Genomic DNA, 26,710 nt, shown 5'->3' with positions numbered 1-26,710 from the left:
TAGAGAATGATGTACTGATTCTCTTCTGTAAGAAGTCTATTTGCCAGTCTTGGGTCACATATAGCAGTAAAGTTTGCTCACACCGACTCTGTAAAGGTTGTCTGTAAAGGATGTGAACAACATGGATTGACTATTTCTCTTTGATCTAGGCTTTAGAACATGTGAAACCAATAGATGATTGCAGAACTGGCAAAGCACCAGAAAACCAGCATAAAAACAGAGACCAAGATATTCTTCCATGTAAGTATGCGCAGTAATGAGAACATACGTTCAGTGAACAAAGACATCGGAAAACAGAAGAACAGCTCTAACACTGGGATGTAGCAGGCAAATCCCACCGCATCCTTAGTCACAGAGAGCTCCACTAATAATGAAATGTATTGAGATTTTTCCAACAGAGGTAGAGTTCACATAAGGATGTCTGCATTGCACAATATGTAATTTTCTGAACTATCATCTTCCACAAGGCAGGACTTGTCTGGTAGGGAGCCAGCTGTCTTGGTGTTTCCTTCCCTCTTTCTCAGAGATATTAATCTACTACATTTCTGTGGGCAAGTGTAACTTGAACTATAATAGCAATTCTTTAAATCTATTTAAATGTACAGCTACATCTACTGCTTGTGACACAGTGGAATTCTGAAAAGTACAGTGGAAATCACGGAGTTATGTAGCTCTTGGAAAGACAAAGATTCTTTCAGAAGTATTTGAAAGCATAACATCCAACCAGAGTTTTCAGCTGCTCAGCTCTGATCTGAGTCAGAAACAAGTTTCATCACTGATGAGAAGTCATTTTAGAAGGAAGATTGGAGTCCAAGAGCTGAATGACTGCTGTTAACAAGGATTTCCAATAAATAATGTACTGCCTAATGATTCCCTGAGAGGTATCATGACAGAAGGAGAACACTTTCTGGACCCTTGATGTCTTTCTAAACTGCAGCAGCAGGACAGCACATGCAAAATTTGTAGCACAGTTACCTCTCTATATTAGTGATACAGTATACATTCTCAGAAGTTTCCTGTTTTATAACACCATATCCAGTGACAAAAATGCCACACATTAAAAGCAGTGTTGGATACACTATTTTGAATTACTACAATTCTATGGTAGTTAGAAGGCTTGTCAGAATGTTACGCAAGTATCTTAAGAGAAATAAAGCTGCAGTGAACCATACAATTTATCTGTGGGAATTCCTATTAGCAGTGATTAATATTAGTGCTACTGGCCAAATGTATTCTAAAATCCAGAGGCATATTTCGCTGCTAGAGGCTGAGCTTCCCCATCTCCTGAGCGCTAGAGACGGTAGAACTCTGTTGCAGGTCTACAGCTGAAATAGCAACTTTCTGTTTCTGTACAGATGATAGGACACGAGTTCCTCTGGGAGAAAAGAATGGCTACATTAACGCAAGTTACATTAGAATGAAAGTTGGAGAAGAGGAACTTTTCCATATTATAACCCAAGGGCCTCTGCCATCCACTGTGGCTGATTTCTGGCAAATGGTCTGGGAGAGTGAATCAGACATGATTGCCATGATGACAAAAGAAGTGGAGCTGGGGCAAGTCAAGTGCCATCGATACTGGCCTGAACCTCCCCGTGACGCTATAGACCTGGCTAATTTCCATCTCAGGCTAGACAATTACCAGGTTCTGGAATACTTCATAATTAGAACAATAGAAATGATCAACAAGCAGGTAAGTTGAGTATACTTAATACTTTCATATGTGATGAAATTGATCAGATATTTTACATGAGTAAATACTAGTAGTATTGTTTGCTTCTTCCATAACATTTGCTCAGTATTTTTTAGGAATGTAAAAATCTGAGTAACAGGCATGAAATTAGGGTTAATGAGACGCTGCTGCTTTGTTCATTGCACAAGCAATGGATCCAACATTACATACATTTGGACAAGAATGTCCAAAAATTAGTCCTTTAATAGCCACAGAGCTGGTGTGTTCAGTGTTTTGCAGAATTGCTTATTGTTCTCATGAAATTAAGTCAACAAGGGCTGCCGCAGTGGGTTCATACTCTGTAATGGTGGCTGGAAGGAAAGAGGGAAGAAGGTGGTTTTCATCCTAGAATTTAGAACACATGATACTTCTTTCATTCACGAAAAGACATGAATACACATGAAACTACAAATCTAGCAGCAAGTTTTTAGAAATCTAAGAAATAGAGAATCCAGGTGTAAGAACATGGAAATCGGGACAACTATAAGTCCATCAGTCTTGCCGCAATATTAAGTAAAGCTTTGCAAAAATTTCTGCAGGACATATTAATTAATGGAATAATTAAAAGATTCATACTTGTGCCAGACTAACTTGGTGTCTTTTTCCATCAAGAAAACAATTTCTCTATATGAAAAAACCACAATTCACCTTATGTCACTGAGTGTGAAGCATAGTAAAGCATTTGATATGAGTCTTCCTAAAAGATTATTAAGATGGGAAACGGGCCATTATATGTGATTGTTTCAACAAACATGTTATGTTTGCTATGTTTGTCTTGGACCAGTACCAAATTACTACAGAAGGCCACAGGTTTACTTCTGCAGAAATCCAGACATGCATTCAAATTCTTCTGATGGTAAAAATCCAGGTAGTTCTTTTGCATTCAGCTTAACATGTTTTGGCAAGCTGGCAACAAGAAGTACTGTCCCAGGACCATTCAATTAATAATACTCTTTATTTTATCTACATTATGATTATTCTTGTAAGCATTTTTTTAGTTGATTTGGTTTGTATGTTAGGGTATCTAATCACAAATTGTTCTTTTATATCCGATGATAGCCAGAATAGCATTTACGATCTTACTGTCATGGCTATCATATTACTACTCTTCTATCAGTACGGCTTAGTTCAATTACAAAAACAATTTTAGTAAACAGTACTGGAATGTTCTAATTTAACAAATGTTTTTGTTTTTTCTGTTCTAACCAACAAATAAGAGAACTACATCCTTTTGGGGCAACAGAGTAACTTCAGTGTCTCATCAAAATTATATGAAGTAAATTTCCTAGGCCTGTGTCTTCTGAGTGCATTTCTGAAAACCTAAAAGAAACCTTAATAGGGTCAAATATGAAAAGCTGAAGAATTGTAGGGTAGACAAACAATTGACTAAGAATGAGGCTGAAGGAAAATTTATCAGTGGAATTCCTTGAAAATTGGTCTTAGGACTGATCATTTTTAACATTTCTGGTCTTTCTCTTCCAGACAGAAGAGAAACGCATTATAAATCATCTGCAGTTTACCACTTGGCCAGACCACAATACTCCCAAGCTGGCTGAGCAGCTTGTAAAATTTATTTGTTACATGAGAAAAGTTCACAGTACAGGACCTATTGTTGCTCACTGCAGCACTGGCATTGGAAGAAGTGGAGTCTTGCTGTGCGTTGAAGTTCTGCTCAGCTATATAGAAAAAGATCTATGTGTAAGTATCAAGCAGATCATCGTTAAGTATTACAAATTCGTATGGAGGTCAACAACATGTGGGGGTGTCTTAGACCAGAGTAATTCCTGGTAGAATTCATCTTAACAAAATGAAATAAACCCAGCTTTTGTTGTTTTAACCGACAAAGATAATAACTACAAATAAACTATTGTTGTAAAAGAAGTGACACAGCTTCCCCATCTGAACATGCTTAAATCTTTCTTTATAACTTGCGTGTCAACAAAATAAAAACTGTTCTCTTCTGATAGTTCAACATCAAGCAGATAGTGAGAGATTTAAGACATCAGCGTTTTGGCATGATCCAAACTAAGGTAAGTTCTCAATATTCAACTAGATTATGATTTTTAAAAGCCTCAGTTAGTGGTACAGATCCACATGCTTTGATAAATCTGGGGCTTAAAGCATAATTTTAGCCCTCTCATTTGAGGAAAATAACAGCCTTCCAGGCAAGTGGTGTCTAGATTTAAATATGAAAGATCTGTCCCTTACAAACTAACTGAAATAAAAGCAAAGCACCAATATAGTATAGATACCAGCCCCGACCCCCCCTTTTTTTAAGCAAAAAGAAAAGCACAGATCAACAACAAAACTGGTGAGATACCATAAACTCTACGCTGCAAAATTGCAGCCTTCAGTTCAATTCTTGCCATTGCTGAATTATCATCACCTCAGTAAACCTTTCTACTGCTGAGTTAAACCTACCCCTGAAGAGTTTTCACACAGGAAAAGACAAGATGTGGCTGACTCAATTTAGAGCAAACAGGTGGTGGGAAGAGAAGCAAGACAAGGCTAGAATAAGTTCTTCCTATAGGCAAATATTTTAGCACATGCTTCGATATATTTTTCTTCAGGATCATGATTGAGCATGTGATTAAAATTAAGCAAATAGATAACCTTCATCGACCTAAATGAGACTTGAGCACATGCTTACAGGTACTGCATTGAGTAAGAAAGCGTTCCTGAACTTTTATGAGTGATGGAACAAAAAGAACAAGGATGCTCTTAAGTATCTAAGTTTTTGTATCCGTGTTACAAAGATGCTGATGTTAAAAACAGTACTTCAGCCAGTCCATCCTTCTTTGTCTAGAATTTATGTTGAATGTAACCGGGTGTTTCACACTGGTGTCTCTACATACAGGATGAGTATTGTTTCTGTTACGAAGTTGTGCTGGAAGTCCTTCAGAACCTTCAAGCAATGGATTCCTACTGACTGCAATATGACTCTTCCCTGTTGCTATTCCCTTGGACTCCAAGGACCACTCAGCAATTGCTTTAAAGAGATGTCAAGCCAGCACAGACAAGTGTTACATTAAACGCTTTGTTAGATTACTGATTTTGAAGGCATTTCAAAACCTTGCTTAACATGTCCTGGGTAAGTCATTTAAATCTTGGCTCACAGTTTGGAGAAACAGCCAGCCAGCACTGCAACACTGCTGTTAAATTGCCATGGACAATTTGCGTGTTCTGTGTAATAACATGTTAATTGTTAGGAAAATATTTTGGGACTGTGACAAGAAGATAGCAGCCTTTGGAATTAGCTTTACTGTCCAGAGGGCAACTATAAAGACCTAAGATTCTGTCGGTGTTGCTGGAAGATTAGTTGTCCCTTACACATTGTTGTGCACTCCTGGCTTCTGGACTGCAAATCAGTGTTTGCTACAGTAGTTATGCTTTTGCGTGGAAGGACTCAATTTGTTTGCCTTTGGTTGCTTGAACAATATAGAACCATTTCCAGTCATCACTCTAGCCCAAGAATTTATACCACCATCACTAGACATCTTAAATCAAGAAACTGACAGAAAAATAGGATGCCTTTAAACCCTAGTTGGTTCTCTTCAAAGCAGGAAGAGCATTCTAATAATTGGATGGAATATTAACTTTTCCCAGCAATATGAACAGCTGTAGATAGCATCAGTATTCTTTCATTCTGCATCCATGTAGAAAGGAATGCAATAGTAAGCCAGATGAAATGAGTGTGTGTGCACTGTGGCACGCATATACATTTCATCGTCCCCTGATCCTTTCCATTGATTAACTATCTTGTAATTCTTATCTAGATTCTGAACCAATCGATGGGAAATCCCACTGGTTTCAGTAGGGGCTGAATCAGATCTTTAAATTAGAGTAAATAACTCTCTGTACAGTTTATTTCTCTTGTAAAAAGAGTTTCTGTTAGTGTGCGTTTGGGTGGATTTGAGCAGAAATCTGCTGTTCAGGTTTGTAAGATTGTACCTGTTTCTATAGTACTACTTCTAAGTCCTTTATCTAGAAGGTGATATGTATGGAAGTGAAGTTATTAGATGTGCATTGGAAGAGTAACTTGTAAACACAGGAAATTATAACAGCATTTATTTAACTGAATTGTACATATTTTTAAAACTTTTATTTCAGGAAAAGAGAAAACATTAAGAGACATTTGAATATAAAACTGCAGTAGAAACAGGACAGTAAAATAGCTGTTTATTTTCATTACAGATGAGAGGTTTATGGTTCAGAAAGAACAAGGGATTAAATACAAATTAAAAGTATGACTTTTAGAAAAAGCCACTGTAATACAATTATAATTAAGGCCAAGGGCCATTTTTTCTTTCTGCCCTCAGATAGTTTGCTGGAAGTCAGGAAAAGGTAGAAATGAAATTTATGATGTAAGCCAGATACTAATTTCAAACTTATTGATAGAGATCCAGAGTAACTCTAAATCAGTGGAGTAACTCTGGACTTATATTGGTATAAACATAACCAGAATTCAATGTTTTGTCTTAAATTCATTGAATTTGAGCCTTCCCAGAAGCATTGCTCTCCATACATTCCGCATTTCCTATCTTTATGTTGCATTTAAAGGACTATTTGCACAGTTTCGTCAAGTGTCATCAGCCAAATTTTCGTTCATAACTTTGTTACCTTCATTTGGTATTTGGCCTTTCACTTTGATTTTAATTACTGCACATGTACTACTATACAATGAATGCACTACACTGCGCACAAATGCACAATTCACATTTTGTACCACAACAACTTTAAAAAGCTTCTCAGTGAAAATATTCCTGTACTTTATGCAAAGGTGTTTTTTCTGTGGTTTGGGGCAAGCATTCTGGATTTAGAAGACAATCTTCACTATTGTTCCTCCACATTTGTGCATCATCTTTGCAGCTCTTCAACAGAAGTGTTTGCTGTTTGACAGAAGTTTTTTCCTGTTTTACAGGGATATTAAAAAGATTTTTGAAAACACTGAATTGCGTTTCATTTCAATTTCCTTTTATGAAAAAGCAGCTGTAATACTTAACTACTAACCAGTAAGAGCTCTAGGGGAAATAATCTTTTATTAATTGGGGCTTGTATTTAAACTTCCTCTAAAGGCAGATTTTGTGATGATGGTACCTTTTGTACATTCCCCTAAAGCAGGTATTACTGACCTCTGAGACATTCTGCCACATCCCATGTTCTTATCCTTTAGGAATATAATAATTAAATGCTTTTAAACAGACACTATGGTTATGATCCCCATAACGACATCCTCACTCAGACTGAACTTTGTTTTGGATGAGACATACACTTTTACACAGATCTAGTCCTCTAAGGCTGTTAGCAGAGCAAGATAAAACAGAACTGGCCTTCCAGATATTTCGTGATCTGTTATATAACAAAGAAACTTTCGTCCACAGAAAACCCCAGAGCCTCTCAAACCAACTTTGAGCGGAGCCGGATAGATGCAATTTACCACATGCTTGGTGACAGGCCCTCCGTCTGTCACAGTCCCGGAGCAATCCTACAGAGCAAGTCTCTCAATCCACAGCCTGAAAACATTTTAAGAAAACTGCGGACTTGCAAGGGTTCTGCACATATTTGAAGCTAAAGGCTGGTCACCTTAGCCCTAGTACTGCTCATGAGCTCCGCTGCTGACAGTCAGCCTCAGCAGCAGATAAATTTTGAGGAGGGAAGGACTGAAATGATAGACACAGCTTCTTTCTACAACAGACACCATGTTTGGAGGAATAAACAATGAGTCATCACCGGAAAGTGCTTAGCAGATGTGGCTGCTGTATATGCTCTCTTGGAGATGCTAAGGAACCATCTGTTCCCAGCTTCCCCTTTAAAGGTAGGATTCAGGGTTTCAACTTCCAGCTCTGCTGCAGACTTCCTGAAAAAGCCAAACCACTTAAACAGGATTCTCTGCACCTCACAGGTTTCTTCTTTTACACTGCACTACTGGGGTACACTCATATCCTTTATAGATGCGGCCACTAAGCCCAAAGTGTAGATAAACTGACTGTTAAGAAGCATTTAAGTATAAGGGAATCCGGCTACATCCAGGAGCTTATACACCGTTTTCCCCCATACATAGCACAAATGAGAGTCCCACTTCTGTGTTCTTGCAATGGTTTAACCTCAGCCGGCAACTAAGCCCCACACAGCCACTCGCTCACTCCCCCCTGGTGGGATGGGGGAGAGAATCGGAAGAGTAAAAGTGAGAAAACTCATGGGTTGAGATAAAGCTGCGCACACAGGCAAAGCAAAACAAGGAATTCATTCACTGCTTCCCATCGGCAGGCAGGTGTTCAGCCATCTCCAGGAAAGCAGGGCTCCATCACCCATAACGGTTGCTTGGGAAGACAAACGCCATCACTCCGAACGTTCCCCCCTTCCTTCTTCTTCCCCCAGCTTTATATGCTGAGCATGACATCACATGGTGTGGGATATCCCTTGGGTCAGTTGGGGTCAGCTGTCCCAGCTGTGCCCCCTCCCAACTTCTTGTGCACCCCCAGCCTGCCCGCTGGTGGGGTGGGGTGAGAGGCAGAAAAGGCCTGGACTCTGTGTCAGCACTGCTCAGCAGTAATGAAAACATCTCTGTATTATCAACACTGTTTCCAGCACAAATCCAAAACACAGCCCCATACTAGCTGCTGTGAAGGAAATTAACTCTATCCCAGCCACAACCAGCACAGTTCTTTATTCACGAAAAACTCCTATGGAGATCAAGGCTCATTGATACGCATTCATTTGGAACAACAGATAACCCACTCCTTAAAGAGCTCACACTACTTGACAAGTCAGGCTAAACTGGAAAGAAAGGAAGATCTACTGTCCCATTTCGGTCATAGGGAGGTGAGGCAGGGATTGGTGATTTGTCCAAGGTCTACAGAGTTTTTGGAAAACTTGGGAACTAAACTCAGATGATGTAAGCTCTCATTCTGTGCCTACACACAAAAGTATCTTTCCTCAGTCAGAAAATAGGATCATACTGCTCTGGCCCATTTCTGATGTGATATTATTTAGCATATAAAGTGATCTGACCAGAACTTGCACACATCCTAACATGCAAGAGATTTATTATGGTACAGAACCTCAGTCTGTGCCCGTGGTCACACTGCTTACTTCAGAAGTGGCACTGAGGTCACTAGTTGTATTTCTAAATCCTGTTACTCTACTGCCTAGTCACCAATCAGGACAAGCTGCAGTACAAATGCAAACAAAAAGGACACATTTGTTGGAAGCAGTGCCTGCCATAACAAGCACCCAAACCAAGTAAACATCTGCTAGTCCTCAGATTCATACTGTAGCACAAAAACTTGTCAGTGACACTCTGTTCAGACAGTAGCTCTGTCCATAGAACAGCACATCTCATCATCTTACTCTGGGGAAGCAACTGTTTTACTGCCATTGAGACTGCTGCTAAGTTTTTTAAGTCTACCATTTTGTCTCAATTTAAAAGCAAGTATAGCAAGGACAACCATCTCATAGCTATTAAGTTACAAAATCATGTGAGTAGGGGGAAACCAGCATCCCCATTCTTTCCTTTAACATCTTCAGTGAGGTCCATGGACTTGGGACTGCTTCATGCTGATGGCTCCATGTACTCTAATTCCCCATCTGCAACGGCAAGATACCTTAAAGTATCCACACATGCCAAAATGGGTGCTGTTGACTACAAGAACATTGTCAGGTTTGAAGAATTGACTTTTTAAAGTACCAACTTGTATTTTTACAACTTGTACTAATATAATGTAAAATGCCAAGCTGGTGAAGAGGGCTTTAAACTAAAGTTGCCGGGGGGAGGGGAACCTCAATCCATCCCACTCCTACCAGTTTGATGCCAGGGCCAGCAATAAGCATCTGGAGAAGGATCACAGGTCAGCAGGAGAGCACCTGAAGAGCAGCACAAAGGAACTCCAGCCAGTAAGACAGCTTCATCGGGGGCCCAATTTAAATGCCTCTATGCAAATGCACATAGCATGGTGAATAAACAAGAGGGGTTAGAGACGTGTCCATGCCTGAAGGGCTACGATCTTATTGGCATCACGGAGACGTGGTGGGATGGCTCCTACGATTGGAGTGTTGGGATGGAGGGATATGGGCTCTTTAGGAGGACAGGCAGGGGAGACGAGGAGGGGGTGTTGCCCTCTATGTCAATGACCAGCTGGAGTGCATGGAGCTCTGCCTGGGGATGGATGAGGAGCCAACCGAGAGCTTATGGGTCAGGATTAAAGGGAGGGCAGGGACAGGTGACATTACAGTGGGGGTCTGCTACAGGCCACCCAACCAGGAAGAGAGAGTGGATGAGACCCTCTACAGACAGATGGGAGCAGCCTCATGTTCACAAGCCCTGGTCCTCATGGGGGACTTCAACCACCCCGATAGCTGTTGGAGGGACAACACGGCAGGGCATAAGCAATCTGGGAGGTTCCTGGAATGCGTCAATGATAACTTCCTTCTCCAAGTGATAAAGGAGCCAATGAGGAGAGGTGCTATGCTGGACCTTGTTCTCACCAATAAGGAGGGGCTGGTGGGGAATGTGAAGCTCAAGGGCAGCCTTGGCTGCAGTGACCACAAAATGGTGGAGTTCAAGATCCTTAGAGCACTGAGGAGGGCACACAGCAAGCTCACTACCCTGGCCTTCAGGAGAGCAGACTTGGGCCTCTTCAGGGATCTGCTTGACAGAGTACCATGGGATAAACCCCTGGAGGGAAGAGGGCCCCAGGAAAGCTGGTTAACATTCAAGGATCACTTCCTCCAAGCTCAGGAGCGATGCATCCCAACAAAGAGGAAGTCAGGCAAAAACGCCAGGAGGCCTGCATGGATGAACAAGGAGCTCCTGGACAAACTCCAACACAAAAAGGAAGCCTACAGGGGGTGGAAGCAAGGACAGGTAGCCTGGGAGGAATACAGAGAAATTGTCCGAGCAGCCAGGGATCAGGTTAGGAAAGCTAAAGCCCTGATAGAATTAACTCTGGCCAGGGACATCAAGGGCAACAAGAAAAGCTTCTGTAGGTATGTCGGGGATAAAAGGAAGACGAGGGAAAATGTGGGCCCTCTCTGGAATGAAACGGGAGACCTGGTTGCCTGGGATACGGAGAAGGCAGAGGTACTCAATGACTTTTTTGCCTTGGTCTTCACCGGCAAGTGCTTGAGCCTCACTGCCCAAGCCGCAGAAGGCAAAGTCGGGGACTGGGAGAATGAAGAGCCGCCCACTGTAGGAGAAGATCAGGTTCGAGACCATCTAAGGCCCCTGAAGGTGCACAAGTCCATGGGACCTGATGAGATCCATCCGCGGGTCCTGAAGGAACTGGCAGATGAAGTTGCTAAGCCACTGTCCATCGTATTTGACAAGTCGTGGCAGTCTGGTGAAGTTCCCACTGACTAGAAAAGGGGAAACATAACCCCCATTTTTAAAAAGGGAAAAAAGGAAGACCCGGGGAACTACAGGCCAGTCAGTCTCACCTCTGTGCCTGGCAAGATCATGGAACAGATCCTCCTGGAAGCTGTGCTAAGGCACATGGAGGACAGGGAGGTGATTCGAGACAGCCAGCATGGCTTCACCAAGGGTAAGTCTTGCCTGACCAACCTAGTGGCCTTCTATGATGGAGTGACTACATCAGTGGACAAGGGAAGAGCTACGGATGTCGTCTATCTGGCCTTTGACACGGACCCCCACAACATCCTTCTCTCTAAATTGGAGAGATATGGATGTGATGGGTGGACTGCTCGGTGGATGAGGAATTGGTTGGATGGTCACATCCAGAGGGTAGTGGTCAATGGCTCAATGTCGAGATGGAGATCGGTGACAAGTGGCGTCCCACAGGGGTCCGTATTGGGACCGGTACTGTTTAATATCTTCATCAATGACATAGTGGGATCGAGTGCACCCTCAACAAGTTTGCAGATGACACCAAGCTGAGTGGTGCAGTCGACATGCCAGAGGGATGGGATGCCATCCAGAGGGACCTGGACAAGCTCGAGAAGTGGGCCCGTGTGAACCTCATGAGGTTTAACAAGGCCAAGTGCAAGGTCCTGCACCTGGGTCGGGGCAACCCCCGGTATCAATACAGGCTGGGGGATGAAGGGATTGAGAGCAGCCCTGCCGAGAAGGACTTGGGGGTACTGGTGGATGAAAAGCTGGACGTGAGCCAGCAATGTGCGCTCGCAGCCCAGAAGGCCAATCGTATCCTGGGCCGCATCAAAAGAAGCGTGGCCAGCAGGTCGAGGGAGGGGATTCTGCCCCTCTCCTCTGCTCTGGTGAGACCCCACCTGGAGTACTGTGTCCAGCTCTGGGGCCCTCAGCATAAGAAAGACATGGACTTGTTGGAGCGGGTCCATGGAAGGGCCACAAAAATGATCAGGGGGATGGAACACCTCTCCTATGAAGAAAGACTGAGAGAGTTGGGGTTGTTCAGCCTGGAGAAGAGAAGGCTTCAGGGAGACCTTATTGCAGCCTTTCAATACTTAAAGAGGGCTTATAAGAAAGATGGGGACAGACTTTTTAGTAGGGCCTGTTGTGACAGGACAAGGGATAATGATTTTAAACTAAAAGAGGGTAGATTTAGACTAGATATAAGCAAGAAATTTTTTACACTGAGGGTAGTGGAACACTGGAACAGGTTGCCCAGAGAGGTGGTGGATGCCCCATCCCTGGAAACATTCAAGGTCAGGCTGGACGGTGCTCTGAGCAATCTGATCTGGTTGAAGATGTCCCTGCTCATTGCAGGGGGTTTGGACTAGATGACCTTTAAAGGTCCCTTCCAACCCAAACTATTCTATGATTCTATGATTCTGTGATAATCAGTCTTCCTTTTAATTTTCTTATAAAGCCTGAGAGATGAGTCAGTAAGTTTTCTCTAACTGTCTTTTCAGTTGGCGTTTATGGCGTTACTGAACAACAGAATCTTCTGTGATGGAACAAATACAGTAAATGCAAATACCACTAGTATTGCAAAAGAACAGCAAATACTGCCATCTATGGGCAAATCGCTACTGCGACAGCATTTATCGCAATTAGTCACTCGTGCCGTTTGCACAGAACCACTCCATGAAGTTTCACTGAGGTTCACTCAAAAGTGTCAGCAAGACGGGCTTGGCAGGATGCATTGCTCTCACTCCAGCCTGGCAAGTGCCTGCCTGGCCAGGCAGGTGCTGCATGCTGCTGACAACTATGTAGCCATACCACTGCTTGTCCTACAGATCCTAAAATAGTGATAATGAAGTACTCGGTCAGCCTCAGGAAAGCGTATCCAGAAATCTGAGAGGATCTGTCCAAACCCAATGAGAGCTTAACTTATGAATAAACTTGCTCTTGACCTTAAAGCAGGGTGCTTTTGGAATGAAGCACTTTCTTTCTTCATTTACTGAAAATTATGAGTAATGGGAAATCCTCCTGGGGTTTTAGAAGAACTGGCTTTATGAAACACTGCGAGCAGCTGAATCTAATTGGGTTGGGGTGTATTTAGTGTAAGATAATCCCCGCAAACTGGTTTCTTTTGTCAAGTATGTTGCAAATTCATCTGCAGAATGAGGACTGGAGATAGTGTCCCGATCGTTGCACATTGAGGAATGTGATCCACACGACAGTTAACCTGAGCAGGCCCAAACCTGTGTAGTGCTGTGCCGCACATACAGCTTAGCCTTCAGGCCTGTGTTGTGCTGTGAATATGTCTTAGCTGCAGGATAAACGTAGCCAGCTAATTGTAACAGAGAGCCTGTAGGCAGCTCCCACTTGCTACTGGTGATTACACCACCTGCGAGTCCTTGCCTTTACCTAAAAGTGCAGCGAGGAGTTCTCATGTGAGCATTCTTTCTGTTGGACAGTAGAAATGCTGAATGGAGTTGTTTTCTTGTGAGAAAATGATATAACAGTTCAAATGACCAAAACGGGGTAACCCTTCCACAGACAGGGTCTGCACAGTGTGCTGCGCCCGGATCAGATGCCTGTTTGATGCTGTACAACTTGAAGTTCCTGGCATCCGAGGGCACATAAGATTATCTGTACTATCCTCTCTTCCTTTACAGTGTTAGTGCTTATAAATAGCATTTTAAATGATACTTTGCATAGTCTGAGTGCCTTTCTTAGTGGAATTATAATGGAACAGCACCTTCAGGTGCAAAACACTCAGTTACCAGTGAAGGACAATGGTATTTTTCACAGTTGTTAAATCACAAAGCTGGGCTCAACATGAAGATTGTCTGCCTACTGCTTGCAAAGATGACTGAATATTATTGTAATACCACAAAAAAATAGATGCCAGCTGAGATCTCTACACTGAAAAGAAAGCTCACCCTTGCAGTCTAAGCAGACTGAGGGTGACAGTCCATTATTAGACTGATCTTTTAAATGCCCAGTAATGTGTGGGATGGAAGGACACAGCACTTATAAAGATATGTGTAACAGTGAAGTGTGATTTGCACTGATGTAGTGCTATAGGTTTAGAAATAAGCTTGTGAAACCAGAATAGTGTTCTGTAGTGCCATACAGGTATAATTTTTCTTGTCTTGGTCAATTACTTAATACACATCAGGAATAACAGAACCTCATACTTAATTCATGCTTCTCCAGGCCCAATAGCATGGAACAATTAACACTGAACCACAGAACCACAAAACCACAGAATAGTTGAGATTGGAAGGAACCTCTGGAAAGCATCTAGTCTAAACCCCCCAACTCAGAGCAGTGTTGTCTAGAGCTCAGGACTGCGTTCAGCTGGGTTTTGAATATCTCCAAGGATGGAGACTCCATGACCTGTCTAGGCAACCTGTTCTGATATTTGACCATTCTTGGAGTAAAAAAGTTTTTTCTGATGTTTAAATGGAATTTCCTGTATTTCAACTTATGCCCATTGTGTCTTGTCCTGTCACTGGATACCAGTAAGAGGAGTCTGTTTTCTGCCTTCTTTACTTCTTTACTCCCTCCCATCTAGGAATTTTTACATATTGATAAGATCCCCCCTACGCATTCTCTTCTCCGTGCTAAACAACCGCAGCTCTCTCAGCTTCTTCTTATATGACAGACATTCCAATTTCTTCATCATCTCAGTGGCCTTAATATGCCAATACTGATTCAGAGAGAGGACAAGATTCCATCCAACAGCTGCATGTCTACTGAAATTAGGAGATACAGGTTTTTGGTGCCTACTAGCATGAGAGAGTTGCTGTTTTAATACCATTTATGCACTGATCAAGGCCTGAGAAGCCAATATGGGAATTTAAGAGAAGGTGCAGAGTCTGGAGTATCTCTTGGATGTCTGCAAGATCTGCCAGTGACCAGCTCTACTTTTTAGCTAGTCTTAACTCTTCGGTGTCTTTCTTTGTGTAACTGAGTTCTGTACATAGCTCCCTCCCATAGGAAGTAGGTGGCTGTTCAGAATTCATTACCCCTTCTGCACAGCACCAGATACACATGCACGCCTGAGGGACAGTGAACTTTTTGAGATCCTGCTCTGAATTTTACAGCTATTTAGCTTGCTCATTAAACCATTCAAAAACAAAAAACAAAAACCAGCTAAAATGCCCAAGAGCAGTACACCCCCAACCAGGCGACAGACACAATGGGGACTATACAGTAGCTGTCCAGCATCCCAGCTCATTACACAACCTAGCAATTAACTGAAGTTGCCTGTGCTCCCTCCCCTCCCTGCTTTTGTTCTCTTGAGGGATGACAATTCCTTCTCCTCCTTCCTGTTCAACCCTCTTGGAAAGGTGCCCTAGTGATTGTAGGCTTTCCTTTCCCACCACACTGCTGTAAAAAAACCTCCTAACTATTTCCCTGACCACTTCCTTCGTGGTTGAAGTAGATTTAGCCCAGGCAAAGCACCAGCTGCAGTACCTCTTGGCCCATTCAGTACACCTACCAATAGCTCCCAAGACAGAAATGACATGCTGTGAGCTTGCTTAATGCCAGCATCCTTGGATGAGTGACAAGGACACTATGGGAAATAATGAACATGAGGGAAATGTAGCTATAGCAACACTAGTATTCACAAAGCAAATCCCCACCATGAGTGCAAGGAAACTGCTGTTACTGTATATGTAAAAGCGCTGATAAAGCAGGAACTTGGGCTACAGCATCAGGAGAGAGCATGCCTGGCCTGCAGTCTTGCCACAACCAGTAACACATGCAAAAGCACACCTATAGCAGGCAGAAACTTAGCTCATACACTTTTGGAAATGTTGGGTGAAACAACAGATCCAAAACTGTTGAGTCTTTGCAAGGAAATCCCAAACCTTATTCAGCTGGCTCCAGGTTTTACTGCACGTTTAGCACCATGTCATCAAAGGAACCATCTACTGATAACACTGTCGTGGTGATCAGGAGGCTGCCATTGTTCCAGAGGCAGGAACTGAACCTTGGTCTCTCACTAAACTATCCTGCCTCCATCTCACACTTATTTTATCCACTGAAACCAGGCAAAACTTGTAGTTGTGTATTCAACAGGAACACAGACAGTGCTTTCTGACTTTTTTTGGAATCCTAAGCTGAAATAATTGAATGACTCTTGGAGAATTTTGACTTTCAGTAGATAAAAGAAATAAAAAGTTAGTTTATTTAACTTGGAATAGCAGTACACATATTCCTCCAGAAATCCTGGGTTCCTCTCTTCATCATATCTATAATTCACTGCAAGACAAGTTCCTTAACGGTATCATGCCTCATTTTCCTTGTCTACTGTTTTGCCGTCTTAGAGGAGATGCATGAGTCATGGATAATGCTTGCGAAGTGTCAAGGAAGTACTCAAGGAAAAGACAATGCAAAGCATAAAATATTCTTCATGTTTGCACTTTTCAGTTACCACACATTCCCCTCCACCACTGTGTGTGAGTTAGGGTACATGTAGCAAGCATCTGTCTCTATTATTAGGAAATTTGTGCTGCTTCATTAAGGGAAACATTTCACACACGTGAGCTATTTCCATTGCATGTGCCTCCCCTGGGAAGAGTAGGATTCTGCTAATGTATCGTTTGAACAGTGAGTAGGAACAAAGTGGTTATTTCACAGCTAGAAATTCTATTAGTACACCTAACTTGAGCCACTCAGCACAGACTGAGCATCATTCCTTTTGCCTGACAGCAATTTTAGATCAAAAGATCTAAAACTGTTCCCATAATCAGAATCCGGACAAAGCCTGGGATGCCAGCAGCAGTGGGATGACCACACCTCTCAGCTCAATACAAATGCTCAACTCCTTCAGAGCAACATTGCTCTAGGCAATAGCAGCTCCTTCCAGAGCACTCCATGCCAGCTCCTGCCGAAATTCTCAATCTCATGGAGACTTCTCCACTTACTCCCCTTCTCATCAACATTCACTTAGATCCCTATCTAAGAGTGTGGGTGGCTGCTGGGTTATGTTCTTCTGCTAGACTTTGTCAGCGGCTCAGAAGGCCAGGTTCAATTCCAAGGAGTCCTCCTGGGGACTTACATAACACTGGTTTGAGCTCTATCAAAGCATCCAGTGAAACTCAATTATTTCCTTGGAGTTCTGAGAAAGACACAGAATAAGCTGGGAGCACCACCACCAAGTAAATATGTTAAAAATATCCATTAAATAAAAGTTTTCTTCCTTCCCCTTTGTCAACAGTTCTCCCCTCCCCTCTTAGTTGTTCAGTGGGGTTTGCACACCCCACTTCTGATTGTGCACCTTGACTCCCAGTTTTTTGTAAAGGCCTTGAGGAATCCCAAGTGTAGCTAGGCCACCTCCAGGTGGTCAGGACTGCACTGGTTAATGGCCTGTAGCCAGCTGAAGTGATTACAGCCTTGGGCAGGGAAGAGAAAATTTTATCAAAACTGCTGCTCTCTGTAGCTTCAGTCAAAGTTGACTCAAAATCATTACACAGATCAGGTCCCTGAGAAGTCTTCAAAAAGCAATCCATATACAGGACTCGGAACAGACGATAAAGTTTTTTACTACAGTCTAGGTTACCACTTAGCTTTTCTAGGACCTGTACCACACTGCTGCTGACAGATGAGGCTGGTCCTTAATCAAAGCAGATTTGGTCCCATTCACTTGTCCGCTCCTTACCAATGCAAGGTTGGTAAAGTTTAATCACACCCTCATATCTTCTTTTCCACCATTTACACCAAAATGATCTGTGACTAATGTGTTTGTGAGATGTGTTCTGGCTGCTCTTCTCCCTGTCCACCAAAGGGAGGACACCCTGTCCTCTCCACAGCTTTCAGCCACAGGGAGGACACCCTGTCGTCTCCACGCTTTCAGCCACAGGGTTTACACATGTTCAATTCCCTTTGAGGTTTCCCTCCAAAACTCCAGCATTTCTCTTCCTGTCAGGCTGTTCTTTGAACACTGACTGGGATGTAACCGATCTGCTTTTAATTCTCAATTACCTCTTCAACAGCTGGGGGAACCAAGGTGTATGTTGCAATTGCTTTGGCTTCTGGAATAGGGAGAATATACCCATTCTCAATCCATCTCATATCACAAACACACATGATCTCTACTGACCTGGGAGAAAACTGGCAGGATTGGGAAGGGCATCTGCATTATTGTGGATGCATTCACCAGCCTACAATGCCATGGGAGCAGGCTGATGGTGGATGCAGGCTGCCAACAAATTATGCAGAAAAAGGGACAGGCAGGGAGAATTCCCACCTTTCTTTAACTTCTTGGAGTAACGTCCTCTTTTCTTTGTTCTCACCCTCTGCCAAATCACAGAATAATCTACACTAACATAAGACATCCGTTCACTCCTCAACCTAAGACACAGTAATGTGCGTGTTTGTGTGTGAGTGCACAAGTATGCATGTATGTAACACTGCTCTCTACAGAACAGAATCAAAAACATTCAACTAAGTGCCCCTTTACAGCTACTACAGATTTTGTCAGTGGGGATTTTGCCTTCATTCCTGTCTGTGCTTTGTGCAGGAGAATCTTTCTGCCCCAAAAGATGCCATGTGTGTAATGTGGTGGTCAACACGGCTTTCTCTCTGGGTATGGACTTAACAGCTTATCACTGTGTCATAATAGTACCATGAACACCTCAGTATCAGCAGAACTGTTTCCTGCTCCAGTGCTGGTCAGGGAAGCTAAAATAATGGGCTTACCCAACACTAAACTCCAAAGACTCCATATAGTCTGCTATGTTAAAGGCCTAAGGTCTGTCCAAGCAGCTTTAGGCTCGTGCCCTGTGCTCACTATGCCCATGTAAATATCCACTAACTAGACGAGCTTTCAGTAAGGGCCCCGTCTGTGCAGTTGTGTGTTTGCATGAACGTGAGGCTAGGGCTAGCAGAGTACTAGCAGGAGGGATGGTGACAATGGCCTGTCAGAGGGGAAAATCACCCTGTGAAGATATGTGTGATGGACCCACTGGAGTGAATTAGGTCACCTAGTGCTGTCATAAACAATAGGGCCAGAGCTCATACAATGGCAAGCAGCCTCCCATATGAAGGTCTTTGGACAATTGGCTCTGCTAGTAAGGTTACCAGCAGTGATACTACATGTCATAGTATGACTGCAGAGACGAGCTGGCATGGGAAGGGAGGCAGAGGTCTGAGGAGCTCAAGGCAGGCAACCTAAATCCTTAGAGTGAAAATCTTTCTCCTAAGTAGCTAAGAGGATATCTGCTTTGGACTTGATGGATTTCACCCTGAAAATCCACCCTGCTTTGTGCTCTAACCTAACTCTTTCTTATTGAAGGATGAAAACATAAATAGGCTGCAGAAACAGGCTGTGATTGTTTAAACTGATCAGTGACTTTAAGGTCCCATTTCAGCATTCTTCAAGGGAGGTTGAATTTCAGGAAGTGCTGTGTATCCACATTCTGGATTCTCAGTAGTAGCTGGATCTGTGGTGTAGCCTTCACAATTGCTTCTGAAAACTTTAACCCTCATTTTACTGATTTCCTCCTTCTATATCCATTCTTCCCCATTACAAATCCTAAAAAGGGATGAAGAAGAAAAGGAGATTGATTGGTAACATTTCAGATTTTTTCCCCTTTACCAAAGGCCTCACAAAACCCTTGGCAAATGCAGGGTATCCTCTGTCTTTCAGGGGACATACTGTTCCAATGTCTAAAAGACACTGGGAGAAAATTTTTTGGTTGTTACTTGCTCCATCTTGTGAAGCTGCATAAATGCTGTACACAGCTGGATCCAAAAAGTGCACTTGCAAAAATGAGAGCAAAGGCAATGGTGCTTATGTTTATAGGATTAAAAAATCTAGAAAAAAAATTGGAAAAACTCATTCACATGCATCTCCATGCAGATCCAATGGGATAATTCATTTGAACTTCAAGCAACCCATTTCTACTTTCCTTAACAGAATTAGCCTGAATATAACATTAACTTCACTACCCTTGCCTTCACTGAAGTTTTATGCTCATTGTCAGATCCACACTTAATCCAAACTCTAGGCACACATATCTAACTGCTCACAAGTGGGTTTCTGAACATACCCACAATGGTACTTTGCAGGCTAAGGCATATATGTGCTTTGTGCAAAGCGTAAGCATGATGGAGACTGGTTATATCACAGGGGTCTGGCACTGCATGATGAGCAAATGTGACCTGCATCATTTGCTTTTTATACTGATATTCTGACCAGGCTGATAAAAAGATGGCAGCTACATGCCTGCAAAAATCCAGTGCCAAATTCCTCGTATTTCAGCTCTGTATGTCCCATCAGCATCTCAAGCCCTTTGATCTCTAAACTATACAGTGTTCAATATGCATCTTTATAGCATCATGTTTTCATTTTGTACTCTTGTGATTCTGAGCATAAAATCAATAGAAATTTTTATGGCCTGGTTTTGGGGGAACATTTTTTAAATTTGTTTTATAAATTACTTGGGAGTGATAGGAAAAGCTCACAGTGCAGAAGAGGGCTGGTGGCAGAAGATGGAAGCAAATGGCTTGTGATCCTTCCAGTTCCCACCAGATGTCACCAAGCTCTCAAGGATCTCTGGAGTCAGTGCAGCAGAAGCGTCCTGCTCGAGTGCAAGTCACGCACAGTGTCTTTCCCTTTTAAAGAGAACAGGGTAAAACGGCAAACGTAAGGAGCTGAGGACAGAGCCTTTCCTTGTGTCAGTGGATGAAACACTGCTGAATCGCTACTGAGCCAAAGCTGCTATGATTTCACTGCTGTTGGATAGTTTGATCTGAAAGTAATCAATCTCCATTCACTTACTACTAGGGAACACTACCATCACAGTTGTGCTCTCCTCTACCTGAAACACCCAGCAGAGCAGGCAGGAGGTACAATAACATGCGCAAGAAGGAGTTTGTGTTACTGCTTTACGGGCTACAGACTCTGAGATGAAGTGGCCTGCCTGAAACTGCATAGGGAGCCATGAGCTAAACTGGGCACTGAAGCCAGCTTTCCATACCCATATTGAAAAACACCTGCCAGTAAGCATCCTGCTTTTCAAGGCAGTGGTTCTCTTCTGAGTTTTACTGAGCACTGAGCATTATGGTGTCTTGCACAGCATAAATGCCTGAGGTGTCACTGCTCAAATATGTGTGTTCCCCAAGAATGAGCCAGCTTGCCAAGAGGCTCTCCTCAATGCATCCCAATTGGCAGAACAGCACTCTTAAGGCTCTGCCATCAGAAGAAATGTTTAGTCTCAAAGAGATTAGATGCGCAGACTAAGTAAGATGAATAGAAGTTGACAAATATCCAAGATGTATGTTTGAGAATGAAGAGGCTGAACTGGAAATGAATGGATTTTAATGAGAGAAGAGAAGGACATTCACCATGAATCGCAGACATCTATTGTCCTGAAAGGGCATTGTTCCCCATGGCCCCAGAACAAACATGAAAGGCACACATTCCACGAGGTATTGTTGGGGCTGGCTTGACTATGGCAGCTTGGGCCTGTATAGCACCTTTCATGGAGGGCTTCAAATCATTTCACTTCTGAGAGGCTGGTAGCATTATTCTGGGCTTTTTACAGACACTGAAGTACGCACTGAGACAAAATGATTTGGCCTCATGGTGAGCAACTCCCAGAGCTGGGAAAGTGAATCCTGATCAGTATAAATGAACCTCTGGCCTAGTGCCTTATTTCTGCAACCTTGCTCCCAGGGAAGCACGGCAGTTGGTTTCTATTGTACCAGCTCTCAGAAATGACATTGTAATGGAGAGATCCTTGTCCATAAGAATAGCAAAGCCTGTTTGTCCTGGGTAGCTGGGAATAGAGCGCACATTGCTCCCTGCAGCGTACACAGCAGCCAAGGGCATGCAGAAGAACAAACACATTTTCGCCTTACTCTTTGGTGCCCTGACAAGCTGACAACAGTCACAGGGTGATTCAGCTCAGGAGTTAGTCTTACGTGTTACTTCTGTGACTCAGCAGGTAACCCTAGTCTTGTCTCCTGTCCACTGCAGCTATCAATGTTACGTTCTCCTCCCAGCCTACCAAAATAGCTTCCAATCTAGAACTGGAATATCCTCATTGTTAAGGTGTAAGTTGTCTCTAAGAGTTGTGTATATCTTATTTTAAAATAGTTCATGACTGCAGACAGAACACACACAAACCATTCACTGCTCCATGATTACATGGTCCCAGTTCTGCTTCCCAAGGAGGCGAGGGGAACTACAATCCCAGCCTGGGCTTTCTCTCCACTGTTTTTCCCTACATCAACAGAAGTCATCTATACAGTTATCACAAACTCCTTCTCTTCTTCTGGGAACTTCTCTTTTTCCTCAGCTGGGCCAATGACTAAATACAGTATCATAGCATTTCCAATGCTTCATTTTCTGACAGAATAGTAGTTTCTCTTCCTGCCACAAACATCTTGCTTTGACACAGAAACACCCAACATTTAAAAGGCAAGGTGAACATTGTAACCCCTCCCCTTCTGGTACAAAATCGAATTACCCTTCTTTTCTCCCTCCCATCAGCATTCACCGTCATGCATACCCATGACAAACCCTACGTATATACACATGAATAGGAACTGACTATGGGACTGGAAGCACAAACCTCTGTCATTTACAGAACGCTGCTTCTCCCCTTCACTACAGACAGACATGATCACAACTGATGCAGTGCATTTGCTCACACACCAGCCAGTCTTGTTCAGTTTGTAGTGCAGCCCGTGCTATTGAATGTCTACTGCTTCTAGTGCCCAACTTAGCTAGACTTAGTAATTCTAATAGCTGGCAGCTCTTTTGCATCTACCTGAGTTGCAATCACATCCATGACCACAGTGTTGCTGTAAACTTGAAAGGCCATCTGAACATTTTGCCTGTTAGCAAATGTTAATTGTTTACAATGTTAATTGTTTTGCCATTAGTGGGAAATTTTCCACCTTCGGGGCTATTGGAAGGAATTCAAGCCATAAAGCAGAAGGGTAGCAGGACTCTCATCAGCTGAACACTAACTTCTATTCTGAAAGGCCTGTATTTTACTTCTTACTCTTTTCTTGATCCATTTGCCTTCTCAACATTGTTCTATTTCTCATCTGTTAATGATAGCTTGTCTTTTTTTCCCAATTAAAAAAACAGATGAAGGGAAAAGAATGAAAAAAAATCAACAATGAATTTCAAAATGTATCTGAAAAGCCAAAACCTCTTTGGTTTCCCAAAATCTAGACAAAACTGCAGAGGCCCCCAGGAAGAATTCTTGTTTCCAAGAGCAGTTCAATAAGCAATTTGAGCCAGGGATTACTTTAATTCTTCTCTTAAAAAGATTCCTTAGAGGGCAACTTCTTGAACAGTCCTGCTATAATAAAATATTAATGGATAGAAATCAATCTCCAATATCACTGCCATGTCATGCTCCCAGAAATATGTGCACCTACCATGGCTCAGGTTTAGTAACTTTGGTCCTGCTGTAGAGAGGCAGCCCTACCTGTTGCCTGGCCTTACTGCAAGGCAAAACAGCGCGTCATCCTGAGAAAGCACATAGAGATATCTGGCTCCTTAATTGCATCAATGGTCCTTGCTTGACTGCGTGTACTTCCTTGACTAAGAAATGAGTCTCACAGAAGTTGATCATAGAAATCACCCTATAATGAAGGTTTGTGGTTCCTCCCAGTCATGCAGTCCCTACAGGCATAGCTGCATTCCAGCCTGTCTTTAAAAAATTGCTAATGGAAAATACTTCCACACCCAGTGGCTAATTACTTTCTCCCTCAGAAGTAAAAACTTGTTTTTGTTGTGAATGCACTACCTTTTAACTGTTAGTTTCAAGGGATAGCAGAAAGACCTAAAAGGGACAAGGGAGACCCTATAGTACCTATAGTACTGCTCTTATTATGCTTTTGCCTGTTTTAAGTAACTGATAATTAGGGTTTAAAACACAGTTTGGCTTCCTGTTGATTCATGTCTGAAAATCTAGAATATGACAAATGTATTAGTGATAATTCACTGAATTTCCTATAACTTTCTATATTCCCTATAAGGTTCAGCATTGCTGGCATCAAATGCCTAAAAATAAGAGAGGCCTTTCTTCAAAACTGTACGATTCACTTAAAAATAAGTATTTCTTTTTCAGTGAGGTGTTAGGTTGGTGTTGCAGTTGTTTTAGATAACATGTTCAGATTTTCTTCCCCAGCCACAAGCATTATTTATTTCATAAGCACATGACTCCATGAGCCGGGTTTTCAAGGAAAAAGAAAAACACAGATGTTTTAAGACTTTCCTTTAAAGCACTAGACTTAGTGATTCTGTCAATTCCTACAAGGTTCCAAATGGAACTGCACATAGGTCTCGAGTTATAGGAACATTTCTTGCTGGCATCCACAAGTTCAGAGGATCTGCTCTCCTCCCTGCCCCATCCCCACCAAAAAGGAAAAAGATATAAATATAAATATGAACTGTGATCGTGTTCCTGGAAGGAAACAGAACAGGTTAGCAGGTAGGAAAGGGTGTTTTTCAGAAGGCTCCTTAATTTGGATTATGAGAAGCATTGTGGGTCATACATACTCCAATTTTGACATAGCAGTTGTGACCATCTAAAATGACCTGCACAATACAGCCTGGAGTCAAATCCCCTCATTCAGATCCACAGTTTAGGGGTGAACAATGATACACATTTTAGGGAAACACTGCTACTCTGTTCCTTCTCGTTCCCTCCCCGGACTTTGAGATGCTTCAAAGCCAGAATCTTATGGACCACATCTCTGTCCAGATTTTGGCTCAGCTGCCTCCTCCAGCACAAAAAAAAGCATACTGAGCTCTGACAGTCCCTCAGTTGCCCATCTTATCTGAAAGAGAATCACTCCAATGGGGACATCTGGCAAGCTAAAAGTAGCAGCACAGTGTTGGGAGTGAGAAAGGCAATGCTGAGAAATTAAGTCATTTGGTTCCTGAGCACAGCTGGCTGCCTTCACGTCCCTGAGAGGGCTAAGGCTTGGGGGAGGGGTATAAATTGCTTGTTTCAAACTGTCCTTATTAACTAGACATTTCATTTAAATTGTATTTAGCACCTGCCTCCAATTACCTGACTTCAAGGCCAATGCATGACAGAAGCTGGAGCTCTGATTAAATCCATGCTTTGTACTAGTGAGCCATTAAGCCAAATCAAGGCTCGCCGCTCCTTTGAAGGAGATCATTTGTCTTCATTAAAAGTGGCCATCCTTGATTGCCCCGACAGGAGCTTCTCCTTGCAAGATAATAAGGTCTGTTATTGTTGAGAGGTAAAATAATGTATTGCAGTCCCCTGGAGAGTGATTTGTATTTATTAACGTTCTCACAAATTACTGTACCCTGATTAACATGTGACTGTGACAGGCAGCAGGGTGTGCTGCTCATCATGGCCATTCACGCCGGCCACTGTCTCTCCTCAGATCACTAGATAGTAACAGAACGTAAGGAAGCTGCCTCCTGCCCTTTAATGATGCCCTGGTTCTGTCAGCACATGATGGACAGAGACTTTTCCAGGTTATAAAAACCTAACTAATCACATCTCTGGTCAGGTCCTAATCTTCAGTCCAGATACAGCAGACTACACAAGTCACCTTCTTTGCTAATAATATAATTCTCCATATTCTCACCACTGTGAACCAGTATCTTATACTTCTTATCCATAGATTTTAAAGTGTTTTACAAAGGAGATCCAACTTCAGTGGTGGGGAAAGAGAAAAAGAGGAAATTCGTAAATTGTCTTTCTCACGATCACCTGGGAAGCCAGAAAAAAGCAGGTGCAGAATTCAGGTCTTTTGAACCACTAGCCCCGCCATTTGGCACATTGAAAACTGTACAAATCCCAGTGCACTTTACTTTTGTGGCAATCAAAATTGAACTAGAATTAGTGTAACTTGTTCTTCCACAATGATATCATAAGTAAACCATCTCCAGAAGTCCTGTGCATGGGTGACAGGAAGCATACAGGAGATTTAGAAGTAGATAAATAGCTGCAATACCTACTGCGGTGGGACCGTTCGCTAGCCCATCTCTGGGTTCCAGCTCTGGGTCTCTTTCATCCACTCCCTTGAAATTCAGAGGTTCTAGTTTGGGACAATAGCCAGTTCTGGCTAAAATAAGCTCATTCCATACCCTGGCCTTAAGGTAATTTTCAGCATGCCACTATGCCAGTTCACCTTCTGAGGGAGAACAGTGACAGACAAACACTTCTTAGTGCCCAGATCAGAAAACAGGAAGGAGTCTGAATACAGTCTCATCTGTACTATCAAACTTCTGTTAGTTCAGCAGACTTCAGATAGGGACGTCTGATTCAGACCACTATAAATGAAGGAGATATAGTGTAGGAAGAAGTTGAAAGAAGGCAGAACTTTAGAGCAAACTCAAAAGGGATTTTCCATTGAAGCTTTAGGGTGTAGCCAGTTCCAGTTGTTTCTACTATATTTCCAAGTCAGAGGAGTCTATGATCATGTTACCAGTTCTCCCTAAATCCAGAACGAAACTGAGCTGACAGAAGCTTGCAAAAGCCCTAAATGGATTTATGTTCTGAGCGCTCTAAAGCAGAGATGGGAACTTTCCAAGCAGACAAGCTTCAGAGCCAGTTATGGAGGCAAGATCTGTTGGGTAACAGCAACTATGTCCATTGAGCGAGCAGAGGCCTGTACCCTCCAAATGAGCA

The 26,710-nt window shown here is 42.7% G+C and overlaps 1 protein-coding gene across 2 annotated transcripts in view; it reads left to right on the top strand.

Moving 5' to 3' along the window:
• The window catches only part of FRMPD2 (FERM and PDZ domain containing 2), a 62,842-nt gene extending 56,161 nt beyond the window's left edge, over positions 1–6,681 (top strand). For both annotated transcript variants that reach the window (XM_076338677.1, XM_076338676.1), the window contains exons 39-43: positions 150–240; positions 1,356–1,690; positions 3,212–3,427; positions 3,697–3,759; positions 4,587–6,681. In XM_076338677.1, the coding sequence (XP_076194792.1) occupies positions 150–240; positions 1,356–1,690; positions 3,212–3,427; positions 3,697–3,759; positions 4,587–4,658 (777 nt within the window). In that variant the 3' untranslated portion in view covers positions 4,659–6,681. The remainder of the gene's footprint in view (positions 1–149; positions 241–1,355; positions 1,691–3,211; positions 3,428–3,696; positions 3,760–4,586) is intronic.
• The last annotated feature ends 20,029 nt before the right edge of the window (positions 6,682–26,710 follow it).

The sequence above is a fragment of the Aptenodytes patagonicus genome, chromosome 5, assembly GCF_965638725.1.
Source record: "Aptenodytes patagonicus chromosome 5, bAptPat1.pri.cur, whole genome shotgun sequence".
Classification (NCBI taxonomy): domain Eukaryota; kingdom Metazoa; phylum Chordata; class Aves; order Sphenisciformes; family Spheniscidae; genus Aptenodytes; species Aptenodytes patagonicus.
This window is presented reverse-complemented; position numbering and strand designations above follow the sequence as displayed.